The following is a 15,684-nucleotide window of genomic DNA, read 5'->3' as shown; positions in this document are numbered from 1 at the left end:
AAAACAGGTCCCGAAACAACTGTGCAGTGGACAGGTCGCCGACCTCCCGCAAGACTCGTCACAACGCCGCGACGTGAAACAGACGTAGACGAAAAATGTGGACACGTGCAACTAGCACGCAACGGGTGATGTCTGCGAATCACCCCCGCACACACAACAACAATATAGCAAAAGGGGTTCGGCGATCGGAACAAATGTACGGCCAAAGTTCTGGTCGACCACGACAACAACGTGGTATATGCAACGACCAACACCCGCGGTCACGGCGAACAATCCCGGACGGCGGTGTGTAAAAGACAAAAAACAGGCGATGGACAACCGGTGGTCAGCGACGCCGGTCGCCAAAGTTCGCGCAAGCGCACGTCGGCGTCGGATAGTCAGCGGGGTGACAAGACAGGTGTCAAACAGACACACTGTTTGTCACAGGCGCAACAAAGGCTCAGGTTCAAATAACTTGAAATTGAACAGAATAAAATTATAACACTCATGTACCTATAGACGTTGTCATTAACGACGTAGATTTATAGAATTTAGATAAGCGTGTCAACGCGATTGCCAGTAAATTATGCGATAACTTATAAAAATAACTTATGTACACGCGTTCGCGTTCGATACGATTGATACATTATATCCGTAATCGTAATGAGTTAAAATTAAGAGATTATTACTCAGTTGGCATATAGTTGTCATACGCAGTGGCGTATTTACAATTTTTTTAGGGGGGGGGGGTGTCATATCATAATGAAATAATTTATAAATTAGAAAGTATAAAATACTTAAACTCAATTCAACTTATTTTTATATTAACTATAGTTATTTTAGAATTAAAATTAAAAATCACAAATTATATTATAAAATCTAGTTTTCTTTTTTTCTTTGCCAATTCATCAATAATTTCATCGGTCTGACTAAAGTCAGTAAAATCGGTTCATCTAAAGTCTTTATTTTTTTTTTTAATGGCTCCATTTCACTGTATAAATTGGTAACCGTAAGTATTAACTACCAAATATAAAATCAAAATAAAACCACACGTTGTGTGTCACTCATTCGTCACGAATAACATAATAATACACAGATAAAATCTGCAACATCTATAATATAATATAAAACGCGTTATCGGGGCCCAATTTGCGGAAACGTATACAACCGATAAAATACATAGTGTGATCCGGGCCTAATAATAATAAAAATGATTAGTATTTAGTAATCTTTTTTCTTTATAATTTGCCCGTATTTCAACTTGTCATAGCCGAAAACCCTAATATTATTGTACACTGGTTTTATTAAAAGTTTTAAACTAAATAGTTTTATATAATAATAAATAAATAAAATTGAACACTCAATTAAATGTGACATTTTTTTTCTTTATTATTATAATTTACTATAATTATTATTATATTATTGATATATTTAAAATTTAAGGTCTCCAGACGCATTCAATAATTCTTTTTTTGGGGGGGGGGGGGGGTTTCCCCCACCCATAAATACGCCACTGGTCATACGACATACTTCGTGTACGTTGTTACTGCGTTATTAATTATTATTTATTATAAATACAACATAACTACAAATAAAAAGTTTGCCATGCATAATTGGCTTAGAACAGGATGGTTGTTGGCCAAAACAACAATTAATAATATTGATGAGACTGTGGCGTCTTCATCAACAAAATCTCAACAAGTTATATTGAAAGATGCTATTCCTAGTTGTTCGGTAAGAAATTTGAATAAAATTAGTTAATTTTTAGTCGTTTCCAGTCTTGTTATTATAATCATTATAATTATATAGTATAATATTATATTGTCATTATTATTATTTAATTTATTTTAGATTACTAATGTCATTGAAAATAATTCTCATAGTAATATTTCGGAAAAAGTATAGTTGTACCTGAAATTATTGAGTTAAAACCTTCGAAAAAGAGAAAATACGATGAATCCTACCTTCAATTTGGATTTATTCCTGTTGATACTGTAGAAAGGCCTGATGGACAATGTGTTATTTGTAAGGTAATTCTTCAGAACAGTTCTTTAGCACCTGCAAAACTTAAATGACACCTCGAAACCAACCATCCAAATTTGATGAACAAGGAAATGGGCTATTTTAAAAACCGTAAAGAAAAACATAATAGCAGCTTGTCTGCCTTACATAAATACGCGAAAAACGACAGTGAAAATGCAACAGAAGCATAATTTATTTTGAGTTACAGCATTGCTCGTGCTGGTAAACCACATACAATTGCTGAATCTCTAATTAAACCATGTATGACTGAAATAGTTCGCTGCATGATTGGAGAAGAGGCTGCTAAGAAAATTGCAACTGTTCAATGCTCCAACAACACTATATCTGATCGGATATACATAAAATATCGGACCATATTGAAGATCAACTAATAAACAGGTTGAAAAGTTGTAACATGTTTGCTATTCAACTTGACAAAAGTACTGACGTTGCTGGACTTTCAATACTGCTTGTTTTCGTGAGGTATATTTTTGAAACATCTATCGAAGAAGATTTATTGCTTTGTACTCCTTTGGACACAAATACCACCGGTGGAGAAATTTTTAAAGTCATCGATAGTTATATGAATAAACATCAGGTTGATTGGGTTAAATGTATCGATATATGTAGTGATGGAGCTGCAGCTATGGTTGGAAAAATTAAAGGAACCATAACAAGGATAAAAAATGTCGCACCAAAATGTCACAGTAGTCATTGCGTTTTACATCGCCACGCTCTTGTTAGTAAGAAAATGCCATTGGAGTTAAAACAAGTTCTTAATGAGGCTGTATGTATTGTAAACTATATTAAGAGTCGTCCACTCCAGTCTAGACTTTTTAAAAAAATATGTGAAGAAATGGGTAGTCAGCATTATTCACTTCTTCTTCACACTGAAGTCAGATGGCTTTCAAGAGGAAAGGTTCTAAATAGATTGTTTGAACTGCGCGATGATTTAAAGATATTTTTTTTCGGGACAAAATCTATTTATATCTATGAGTTATTTCGAGTTATTACATGATGGCCAATGGCTTATAAAATTAGCTTATCTCGCAGACATATTCAGTAAACTGAATGAAGTTAATAAGTCTTTGCAAGGAAAAACAATAACAACATTCGTGGTCAGAGACAAAAATATAGCATTTAGAAACAAACTTAACTTTTGGATATCATGTGTAAATGAGAAAAATTTTGAATGCTTTCCTCTCTTGATGGATTTTTTTAAAGGAAAACGAATTGCAACTAACAACTAATATTAAAAAAATTGTTATCGAACATTTGGAAAACCTCGAAAAATCATTGTTTCAGTATTTTCTTGCTACTAATAATGACGTTGATTGGATACAAAACCCTTTTGTGAACCAAAAAAAACCTGCAATGTTATCCATGCTCGAATATGAGCAGTTAATTGAAATTAAAAGCATGTCATATTTAAAACAGAAATTTGAATCTGGATCTTTAAACGAATTTTGGATTGAACTTAAGGACGAGTACCCATCTCTAGTTGAAAAAGCTATTTTTACTCTATTACCGTTTGTAACAACCTACCGTTGTGAGGCTGGTTTTTCCTCTTCTGCGTATACAAAAAATAAATACAGAAATAAATTGAATGCCGCTCCAGACCTACGAATTCAAGTTTCAGATATAAAACCTAATTTTAAAAATATTGTAAATTAAACAATGAAACAGTTCCATTCTTCTCACTAAAAATATTAATAGTATGTATATTTTAAAATCCAATTAATTATAATTTTTTTTAAATAAATATTTGTGATAATTAAATAATAAATGTTTTTTATTTAAATAAATAAAATTTTAATTGAAAATTGTTTTTTAACGAATTGTAATAAACAATAATCATTAACAATATCATTAAAATATTTTTTGTAGTACTGTTTTTTTTTTAGAAAAAAATGGGGTTGAGTTGGAAGTAAAGACATTAGGGTTCCGCAAAACACAAACTATTTCCTAAGGGTTCCGTGATCCTAAAAGTTTGGGAACCGCTGTTCTAAGCAACCATCAGTCTTACCGAAAATCAGACAAAAGAAACTTTGTAAAAGCTGTTTCATATCATCAATTGTCCGATAGTATCATTTGTGCTATTGAGCGGATTATAAAATCTTTTACTCTTTTGTCAACTAACTGAAGAGGCTTCCAAGTTGTCACAAGTTTTATTACATGTGCAACATCACATCTAACAAAATTTATTGGCAAATCTTCCTCATCGTTCTTCAAAACTTTGAAACATGCAGATATATAATTCTTTAAATTATTTTATTGTGTAAATGCTCTTACTACAGCTACCATTAGGGCTAAAGACATGTCAGTTACTACTTATTTAGGACACGGAGCTCCATCTCGAATCCACTCTATAAGCCAATAATATATTGAATTATTGTCATGTCTCTCCGAAAGCATGTGACTCACCGAATACTGTTTTATTATATTTTTATCATGCACAGTTATTTCATAGTTTCATACAATAAAATACTTTTAGTGGTTCTATTGGTTACTGACGTCGGTTTTTTCACCAAACTGTCGGTTGCGTCGATGCATACTGTAGTTATTTTGTTATGTTTTGTATACTGTCTATACACATTAATTTCAAGAGCGGTCCAATAATGAACGAAAAATCGATCATATCTAATGTCTTTAATTATATTTAAGTATGGATGCATTATGCATATGCTTCATTTTGCATCGTGCTAAAACTGGATCATCGTCCACTTGCTGTTGATTTATTACTCGGCATTTTAATATCCTCAGTGCATTTTCTGTTGGTAAATGACTGGTTTCATCATCACCAAACTCCATTAAATTATTCGCTTCACATCTACGTAGCATATCAGCTGACATTTTCTCGTTCACTAATTTATTAGTATAATATTGTTTTTTTTCAGAGGGGGTTCGACGTTTTCGATTTTCGTGACATTGTTGAAAATTTCCTTTATAAGTACAGTAGAATATAGCTCTATTATCAACTGGTGGTTTTACATTTAATATCCCTTTTAATTCACTGTGACATAACTTACATTTACCGTAAAATACACAGAAATGAAGTCCAGAATCGTAAATTTTAGCCCTTTTATAAACGATTGTGCAAGCAATTTTGGTTTGTTCCCAAAAATGGCTGTGAACTATTTATGTCCATTTCCAGGATTCAAAGTTTTAGTTACGATTTAGGTAACTTGAATTATTTGCCTGATACTTTTTTTCACCATATATATCTGCCCATTCTTCTTTGCTCAAAGTTATTTTAAAATTAATATTTTCAATATCATTGTCAAAGCTGTTTTCAATTTGAAAATCACTTGAATCGTTATTCATTAATGTCATTTTTGTATCATTCTTCATCATAGCATCATCGCGTGGTTTTATATGCATTTTGTTTAACACGTCGTTTCTATTAGGTACACTTTAGTATAGTGTATAGAGATTTCTCTGATATTTCTCCATTTAACTTTTGTTTTATATCTGCCCAAATTGGATGCGTTGGACCAACTACCATTTTATGTCCGTCAAAAATTGTATTTTTGTATATTGAGGGCTTCAACTATATCATCAAACGGTATACTCATTTTTCTCGGCATGATTGATATACTATGGGACATATTATTTATATTATATTTATTATTTATTATAAATTATAACTCATTTATATAATTTAGTTATCCAGCTTAACTAATTCAAATGTACCTAATATTTTTTTATTAATAAATAAATATTATTTTAAAAACGTAGTATTTAAATAATAATAATTTTTTTGGACTGTTATTATAAAAATACCTAGGTACTTAATTTTTCTGATTCTGAATGATAATTTTTAATTAATAATAATTATGAATACATTTTACAATGACATATTTTTTTAATTAAACACTTTATAGGAGTAATTTAAATTACTATTTTTAGATTCTGAGTGTAGCGATAAATATACCTATTGACTTAAGACTGGGCATTAACGAGTTAAAAAATTAAAGTTAAGTTACTTAACGAGTTTCTTTTTTTTTTAAGTAACTTCTAATTTAACAAATTAATTTATTTTACAGTCACGTTAATTAATTTATTTTTCCCCAATATAAATTTCATAAATTTAAAATTTAAAATTCTATTTTGATTTTTACAAATGATTTATATATATATATAAATATATTATTTAAATTTTATATTACTATATTAGTATATTACTGTTTATTTAGCATTTGCTATTTAATTTGCTATAAATTAAATACATAAAATATAACTTATATCTATTTATTATTATTTTAAGTATCTATTAATTATTATTATTTTTTTAAAATTATAAATGACTATAGTAATTGATATTTTTTCTAATTTTTTTTAGTAGTTAATTATAGAGATGTTAAGTTCGTGAACGAATAGTTCATTTGAACTATTCACTTTGATGAACTATTCCGAACTATTTCAGTACATGTAACCTAATAGTTCACAGTTCATAAAATAAATTGGTCACATTGTGTTCACTGTTCACTGTAAATTGTAAAATAGTTCGTGATCGTGATATCGTGATATCGTGAACTTCAGATAATAATATTTAGTTCACGTCCAAAATCTCAAAAACAGCTGTACATGACTGCTATAGTTACTGATTAGGTGATTTTGATAATATTAAAAAAAAAAAATAGTTGATACTTGATACTTGATAATTTGATATGATATTTGAAAATTGTGCTTGTTAACTACACATTGTTATTTGAACAAACAGTAATAATTTGAACTTAATGTAATTTATTTCTTAAAATATTATATTAACTTGTGATACCGTGACCAATGGTCATCAGATGAAATACTTTTAGTACCTTAGTACCTTTAGTACTTTTAGTACTTTTAGTACCTATAATCCGTAATGGAAGTTATTTTTGTCAAAGAAAAATAAAACATCAACTAGATAGTTTATTTAGTAAGTTAGTGGTTACTAGTTACATATTACAGAAATAAAAATAATAACTATAAATAATTGCTTTTTTTCACCTTAAATACAGTTTTGATAATACAATTTTAACCGACACTAAGAGGCCTCGAGGACGCCCCAGACAAAGATGGGTGGATAGAGTAAAGGAAGACTTGAAACTCCTGAACGTAAGAAACGCAGAAGAAAGTGCAAATGATAGAGAAGAATGGAAACAATATGTTGTTGCGGCGATGGGCCTTAAGGGCCTGTAAAAGCCCAGAGAGAAAGAAGAAGAATACAACTTTTTTATAATAAAAGGTTTAAGAAAGATTATTGTGTAAAAATATTAACTGTGAAGCTTTTTTTGTGTTCAAGCGATTTCTTTTTTGCGTAATAATTTGTCCAGCTTCTGAAAATATTCTCTCGCAAGGAACACTAGTTGCTGTCACACAGAGGCGCTTCATAGCAAATTCATATAGATGAGGATAAATATGTTTTCGTTCATACCACCATTTTAACGGATCATCTTTACGGTCAATTAATGTTTCTCCGAGGTATTTATCTAACTCTATTATTCCTGCTGCAGTTGATGACACTGTGGATTTGAATTTCTCAACTTTATCTTCATAAATTTTCCATAACAAAGATACTGGAGGTTGTGATGTTGAAGTTGTTGGTGCTTGTTCGAGGTTGTTAGATGGTGTTGACGGTAATCGAATGTTTCCTATTCGTGTTCTTAAATTTGTATAGGCGTTTTTATATTTTACTTCATCAGTGAAACCATACTTTTTAAATCGAGGGTCCAAGATTGATGCTTGTGCCACAATTTCAGTCTCTTCAATGTCTTTAAACCGTTTTTGTAGTTCATTTTTCAGTGAAACTGCCATTTGATGAACTGCATGAGGCAAAGATATATCGTCAACATAAGTATTTACAGTTGCTGTCGTGGAACTAACTAAAACTATTTTTTTTGATAAAGATACAGTTTTTTCTGAGCTAACTTCTATTGTAACCTCATTAAAAATTTGTAATATAAGAATGGCTTTATCAACTATATCCCATTCTTCTGGAGTCAAAGTATCAATACTACTTTGTAATAGGGCTAATGTTGAAATTACAGCATCTTTTTTACAAATAATTCTCTTCAACATATCAAATGTCGAGTTCCATCTCGTCACACAATCTTGCTTCAATTTTAATAAAGGTAAACCCATTTGAGCTTGTGTTGATTGGAGTTTTGTTAATGCGTTACTGCTGCGTTTGAAAAATTCGACTATTTTTTTTACTTTTGAAACTATTTCTGAAATGTTTTCTAGTGAGTTTTGAACAACAAGATTGATGGAATGAGCAAAACATCCTATGTGTCGAAAATGTAACTGACGTACTGCTGAAACCATATTTGCTGCATTGTCCGTTACAACAGCCACAACTTTATTATTGATTTTCCATTCAATTGTTATATTTTTTAAATACTCTGCTAGATTAATTGCTGTGTGCTGTAGAGGAAAATGTTCACAACCAAGGCAAACAGACACCATTTTATCTTTATCAATAAAATGAGCTGTTACTGCAACATAACTTTTATTATTTACACAAGTCCAACCATCTGTTGTCAACGAAACTGCTTTTGCAGTTTCAACTTTTTTTTTTAAATTTTCTAAAGTTAAATTGTATAATTTTGGGATCAAATTCTTAGATATAGTTTGTCGGCAAGGAATCTCATATCGAGGGTTCAACATTTTTAATAGTTTTCTAAATTCTTTGTCATCCACCATAGAAAATGGATAAAATCTAGATCATAAAATAAGAAAAATAAGTATGTATTTTTGACTTTCATTAAATTGCTTAGTTCACTGATAATTAATAAATATTGTACTTTGTATAATACATAAATATATTAATTTATTTTAGTTATTGGTATTTTAATGTGAATTTATTATAGTTACATATTAATGTAAAATGTCAAGATAATAAAAGCTCAGGGTCAATCATTACCTACTTGTAATCTACTGTACAGCAGAGCGACATCCACTTGACTCCCTTTTTATAATTATTATTGTTATTATAATTATTTGCTTTTTGTTTCTTAACATGTATTTATATATAATTATAATAAATTCTAAATAAATATAGTTAGTTACCCTTTTACTATCATTTTTGTCACTTGTTCATCAATTTCCTTAGATCTACTCATTGAGATAGGTTTTTTACTTTGCATAAAACTCATAATGTTACTTTGGATGCGGGTAGTATTTGATAAAATATTATTAACACTCGAATCAGGAACATTTAGTGCTTCTACTGGAGTTTCTGCTTATGTATTCATGTACTACCACATAAAGGAGTTTAACTCAAATTGGTACATAGAAATATATAATAGGAAAATAATAGTAAAACTGAATAAAATATACCATGACTAGCAGGATCATCTACAAGATTTTCATCAAGGTCCATTATCTCTTTTGCTTTTGAAAAAAGTACAGCAGGATGAACCGTTTTTAAATGACGATTCAAATTACCAAAAGATCCACCAGCAGTACTTAATATTTTACTGCAATACCCACATTTGGCTTTATTGTTGTCCAACTCACTAAAATGATTCCACGTTTCACTTCTTTTACGAGGGGCCATTATATTAAATTAATAAAATACAATTTTAATTTCTAATTAAGTGTATAAGAGGATTAACTATGAAAAATAAATTTAACTTAATAAAAATTTAAAATTTCTGAACACACTATTCTTATTATTAGCATAGGCATAAGCAAACACAATGTTCATAGAATAGTGCAACACTGTGACTATTTCTGTACCAAGTGTACTATTAGTTAATAATTAATACAAAAAACACCAATTTAGGGGACTTAAGTTAGACCAGATTAGACCTGTCCACTTTCACGGCTTTTTCTTTCTTTTATAGTTTTATACTTTTATTCTCGTAATCTCGTATTTTTCATTTAAATTTTAATTGTCTTTTTGTATAATCTATTTGTAGTGGTAAGAGAAAAGTTCGTTTCGGTTGTGTGAAATCATACCGTTACCATATGTCCGTATGAATCATTTAAATCAATGAACTTAGTGAACTATATGAACTATTGAATAGTTCATTTGAACTATTCACTTCAATGAACTGTGAACTAATGAACTTTTCTTCAAATTGAACTAGACTTTCCATCTCTAGTTAATTATCAAATAATTAAATAAAATTAATATAAAACTTTCTTTAAATATTAACAAAACAATGTTTATGATTTTTTCAATAAATAATATTTTTAATTTTACATCTGTTTGATGAAGTCACTTTACACGATTGTTCAAACGCATCTTTTTGTAACTCAATAAAGTGAAAATGATAAAATATTTGGGACTTTTATTTTACTGTAACCTTAAATGGAATATCCATTTAATATACAAACAGTTAAACAGTTGAATTGCATTCTATAATGATTAAATTTCGTAAAATAAAATACATCTTTTCACCATATACTTTAAGGATAGTTAATCTATTATTATACCAACCTATAATTTAATATGGTATGGTAATTTGGGGTGGTGCTTGTTACATTATAATCATTATATTATATTTTTTACACAATTAATAGAACCCAACTACAATATTGAATATTATTTTTATAATATGTTGATATGTTGAATTTGTAGAGTCTACAATAAAAAAGAATTGAATGAAAATGCTACCATACCTTTCGTTAACAGTAATGATACTAAAAGTAAGTTTAGTAAAGTTATTTTACAATTTTATAGTTTTTATAGGTACATAAGTATTATATATTTTTTTAAGATCAAGAAAGAACATAATAAGACCAATTAATATATTATCAAATGTACTTGAAAATGGAGTGGGTGATTTGTTTAATGTGACATTACCTCAACATCAGAGGTGTGCTGTGCATACCTTAAATCTGATTGCAACTACTGACATCCAAGATGCTGAAAAAGATAATGTCTACAAAAAAATATTAAGCAGACGTGTGTATGCAAAATGTCAAGGTTTGTACAAACAGAACTAGTTAGCCGCCATATGCGTGTAGACTGTAGGTCAATGTTTACATAATTGTCTTATCAACACAACAAGATAACAATCTTATGGTATTTGATTTATAAATTATAATAATTATAATATAATATTATATTATCACCACAAAATATAATATAAAACACTTTTATATAATATTCTGGCTAATGGTTATTATGTCAATATTAAAAAAAATGCATATTTTTGTATATTTTATTAAATAACAACAGAATTACAAACCAAAGTAAAACAAAGTAAAAAATATTGCATAAAATAGCATTGAACAAGTATACAAATATACAATACATATTATTATTAAATTAATATATTATGTAATGTTAAGTCAACGTTAATGGTGGTATACACATGATTTATAATTAGTAATTATAATATAAAAAATATAATAATATATAATATATACTACAATATACATTACTGATTATAAAATAATATTGTTTTTGTTAATTTCTGTCTTTGACTGACCGTATTTAAAACGTCACTAGAAAATTGCTTACCGTATGATTGCAATCTAACGCTTAAAAATCTCTTTACAAGATGGGTGATTAAAAATATTTTATGAGGTCTGTCTAATAAACCTACATTTTCACAATTTAAGCTATTAAAAATATTAAAATCCAATGCAAATTTATTAATAACATAAAAAATATTTTTTTTTTTTGTAAATTGGGTACATTGATCTTTGTTAAGTTATTAGTTAAATACAAATAGTATTTCTCTGTCTCTATAATAACTTTATATGAACTCTTTGAAGATAAAAATAAGCCACCAAAATTTTTGAAAGAAGTTAATTTAGTATACAACTGAGGTATAGGATAATTATGGTCAATAGAAGTTTGACTTAAAAGTAGTGATTGGATGCAACTAACACAATCAATATGTTTTGAAATTTTACGAACTACATACCCTGTAATAAAGAATGTTTTGTTTAGCCTCACTCATGGACGAATTAGTACAATTAAGTAGGATATTTCTATTCAATGTTTCCTGATCAATTTCATCGATAGTTTCAAAATTTAATTCACTGGTATTATCTTTTTTTTTATTCCATTTAAACTCAAGCAGTGCCCCAAAAACATCATCATCGAAACTATTACAGTTACCATTTGTTTTACATTTTATTGCATTTTTTAAAAGTATTTGTTTGAGGGCAAATTTAAATTGTAATACGTTAGGATTATTATTCGCTCCAAATCTTTGTCTGAATCGAGCAAATAAAATTTCAATATGATCCTGTGAGCACTTATAAGTTAATATATATCTATAAAGTGGATTTTGATTAAATATTAACTTAGTTATTGAAAATAATGACTTAATGGCTACTGCAAAACCAATTATAAATGATTTTTTAGCAGTTTAGTATATAAAACTTATAGTGTTATTTTTATTTTTTACTTTTAACGTAAATAGATAGTTGACTAATGGTATAATAACAGACTCTAAATTTGAAATGCTTGAAGTGGTAATGGGGGTTTTAACTCCTTTACCAAAAGGATTTCTGGAGTTTAAAAAATCAAAAATATGATCTATAGTGCGACAAAATTTAACTGTTGCATCTATATTTTGAAACCCTTGCATACGAATATCTTTTAAAAAAAGTAATGCGTCTGCTGTAGAACTACTTAACATTTGTGTTGCTAACTTAACCTTCATTTTATTCTGATGCCACATAATATGATTTTGGTTTATTTTATTGGCTAACTTTAATGTAAGATTTGTTTGAACTTCGTATAATTTTTCAAAATAATTCCAATTAATTGCTCCTTCGGCAGATAATAATAATCTCGCATTTCCCAGAGTGTTTCTGGCTAACATTTTATATTATCATAGGTATCTATATTTTCAAACTCACATCCTAAAATTTTCATTGTTAAAAAATTAACAAATGCCCCATCACATGTTATACCCCAAACTCTTAGACCGGCATCATGTGTAACTGTTAAAGCTGTTTTTATAAGCTCTGCTTGAGTTGAATTATTTATTTTATTTTGAAAAAAATAACCTACAGGACATTTCCATTTCCCATTCAAGCATTTCAAGCTGACCAAAATGAAAACTAGGACCTCAGTTGCTGGCGTATTATTTCCTTCCAAATCTAATTCATTTCCATAATCAGAGAAACCAACAAATGTATCAAGTTTTTTATCCGATACAATTTGTTTCTTTATGGCCATTGCATCAAACACTAAATTGCAATCTTTATCAACTGTTGGCAAATTTTTAAGACATGACAAAACTTGACTTAAAAATCTAGGGTTTCCATTGATTGAGCTGGTCCAGTTTCGTATAGCTGATATATGAGGCAATCTTAGGATGGATCTAGAAAATACATATAAATATACAATAATACAATAATTATGAATTAATAATATATATTATTTTACTATAATAAGTACTAAGCAGTGTGTTACCAACTAACCGGCAAAATTCATAAGCTTTAGGCGAATAATAATGAAGCGTAAGTGCAAATTCTTTTATAACAGTACTATAGTGTCGACCTTTAGCCTTACACTCTAAGTTTTTAAGCTGGTTCTTAAATAGTTCTGCCGACATTCCACCAAACTTATCTAACAAAATATCTTCATATTCTGAATATGATAAGGGATACCTTTATTTGTTAAATTTTTTAATAAGTCTTTTAAGTTATTAATAACTTTGTTTTGTCTCCTAACTTTTTGCTGCAATAACTTAATTTTCTTAAATTACTTGGTAGGAGTTGACTTAGCAATATATTTTTGTGGAGATGCTGTGTACATCATTCTATTTTTACATTTATATTTAGATGGTGTTCTTAATAAAACTTTAGTTTGTTCAAAAGCATCATCAACAAATTCTTAAATAACTAAATCTTGATCTTCACTTGTTAGATCTTTAAGATAATAAGAATAATATAAATATTTTATTTTAATTTAATTATTTATATACCTTATAATAAATTAATTTATATCAACAGCTAGTAACTACCTATGATAAAAATAATACATTCTTTTTTCATTTTTATAAATAAATATTAAACTTAGAGATGAAAAATATTAAATCATAATTTGCAATAATGATTCATTGATTAGAAAAAATCAAGATTAGTTAGATTTCTATAGGAAAGAAAAATAATAATAATAGATGGATCAAGAATACTCGGTGACTTACTTGTATCATTAAGAGGACGCCACACCCGTCTTTTTGCATCAAAAATAATGCATTCGTATTTCAAATGCTACGAAGTAAATAATGGTCGTAGACCCATAAGTAATACACTGTTTAAAAGGTGACAGTTTTTACTATGTTTTGTTGGAATCAGATATTTAAAATATAATTTATTTTCTAAAATACAAGCAAATTCGTTTTTATAAAACGATATTTTGTTATGCTGTTACGCTCGCTTGTTAATGCAAATTCCAGAAATCGGTTTCCAACAAAACATAGAAAAAATTATAGCCTTTCTAACAGTATATTTTTTATGAGTCTACGATCATTGAAGACTTCGTAGCATTTGAAGTACGTAGAAGGGTTTCCATTGTTTCCAAAAAAAATGTATAATTCCTTACACCGTCCACTGGCGCACCTAGCGGCTGCTTCATTGCAGTGAATTCTAGCGGCGGCGGCGCTGCCCCACTCTATGACACAACCAGACCAGTCCGTTCTGTGTAGTGTGTACTAATAAAAATAGCACTGCCGCCTGCCGGAATATAAATTAGCGATAACGTCGTCTACTCGTCTCTACGATCCCGTATTGGGTCGAGCAATAATAATAATAATAATAATATAATATACCTAATTATTTATTATTATAATTTGGTTTTGGACTCCTGCGTCTGAGTATCTGTGGTAACTCTATGTCTATACGCCCGGTGGTTTGCGTTGAATTATGAAAATACGTATACATAATACATACTACATCTACAATAATACAATTAAATTTTCGTTGTATGGGTTATAAAAATTATACAGTATACACATAGAGATCTATGGTATCACCATCAGTTATATCTGTCTTATATACGACAAATTCTAAGAATCGTCTACTACTAATATAATATATAAATTATAATATTTTGAATCAAAATAGTTTTGTTAGACTGCGGGCGCTGCGCCGGGGGGAACACTTAATCCAGACTTCAGTAATCAATTTACTATTTAATTTCAATCGGTCATCAGCGTTTATTAGCTATATCCGAAAATTATTACTTATTTGATTTTTGTGCATTTAATAAAAATGGATGACCGTCGGAATGACAAAAAGAAGCGTCTAGCACCGTCGAGATGTACAAGTATAAAAAAAAAAAATTTAGGTAGACTTAATAATTTTAAGAAAAAAACAGTGACATGGTAAGTATAATTATTTAATTATCATATTTTAGTACAGTTGAAATACGTAGGTATACTTTAAACAGGGAAGCGGAACCTAGCACATCATCGATTCACTTATTAGGAACTGATGAAATAGGATCTTTACCATCGTTATCGTTTATGCAAGTTAAAATAGATTAACTACATATATTTTTATTTAAAAAAATAAAAAACCATAACGTTTTATTATTTTATCTATAGAGAACCGATGCTAACTAGTACGCCAAAATTCGATTCTATGACACATTGCCCTAAAACGTCTTCATTGGATACAGAAATAGGAAGTAGTTTAGTAAACGGTATACCCTTTCATGTGTCTGGTGTCGAAAATCATCAATTATCTGTAGATTTGTCATCTGATGCTGATACAGTGATT

The 15,684-nt window shown here is 29.0% G+C and overlaps 2 protein-coding genes across 2 annotated transcripts; one reads left to right on the top strand and one right to left on the bottom strand.

Moving 5' to 3' along the window:
- Nucleotides 1-2,416: 2,416 nt before the first annotated feature.
- LOC132931194 (zinc finger BED domain-containing protein 5-like) lies at nucleotides 2,417-3,675 on the top strand. The gene is made up of 2 exons (XM_060997316.1): nucleotides 2,417-2,788; nucleotides 3,226-3,675. The coding sequence occupies exons 1-2, from the start codon at nucleotides 2,417-2,419 to the stop codon at nucleotides 3,673-3,675; spliced, it is 822 nt and encodes a 273-aa protein (XP_060853299.1).
- A 3,555-nt stretch (nucleotides 3,676-7,230) lies between these two features.
- Nucleotides 7,231-8,448, bottom strand: LOC132931193 (E3 SUMO-protein ligase ZBED1-like). Its single transcript, XM_060997315.1, has one exon. The coding sequence runs from the start codon at nucleotides 8,446-8,448 to the stop codon at nucleotides 7,231-7,233; it is 1,218 nt and encodes a 405-aa protein (XP_060853298.1).
- Nucleotides 8,449-15,684: the final 7,236 nt, after the last annotated feature.

This window comes from Rhopalosiphum padi, unplaced genomic scaffold (assembly GCF_020882245.1).
Source record: "Rhopalosiphum padi isolate XX-2018 unplaced genomic scaffold, ASM2088224v1 scaffold1, whole genome shotgun sequence".
NCBI lineage: Eukaryota > Metazoa > Arthropoda > Insecta > Hemiptera > Aphididae > Rhopalosiphum > Rhopalosiphum padi.
Note: the sequence above shows the minus strand (reverse complement) of the source record. Positions and strands in the feature narration are given on the sequence as shown.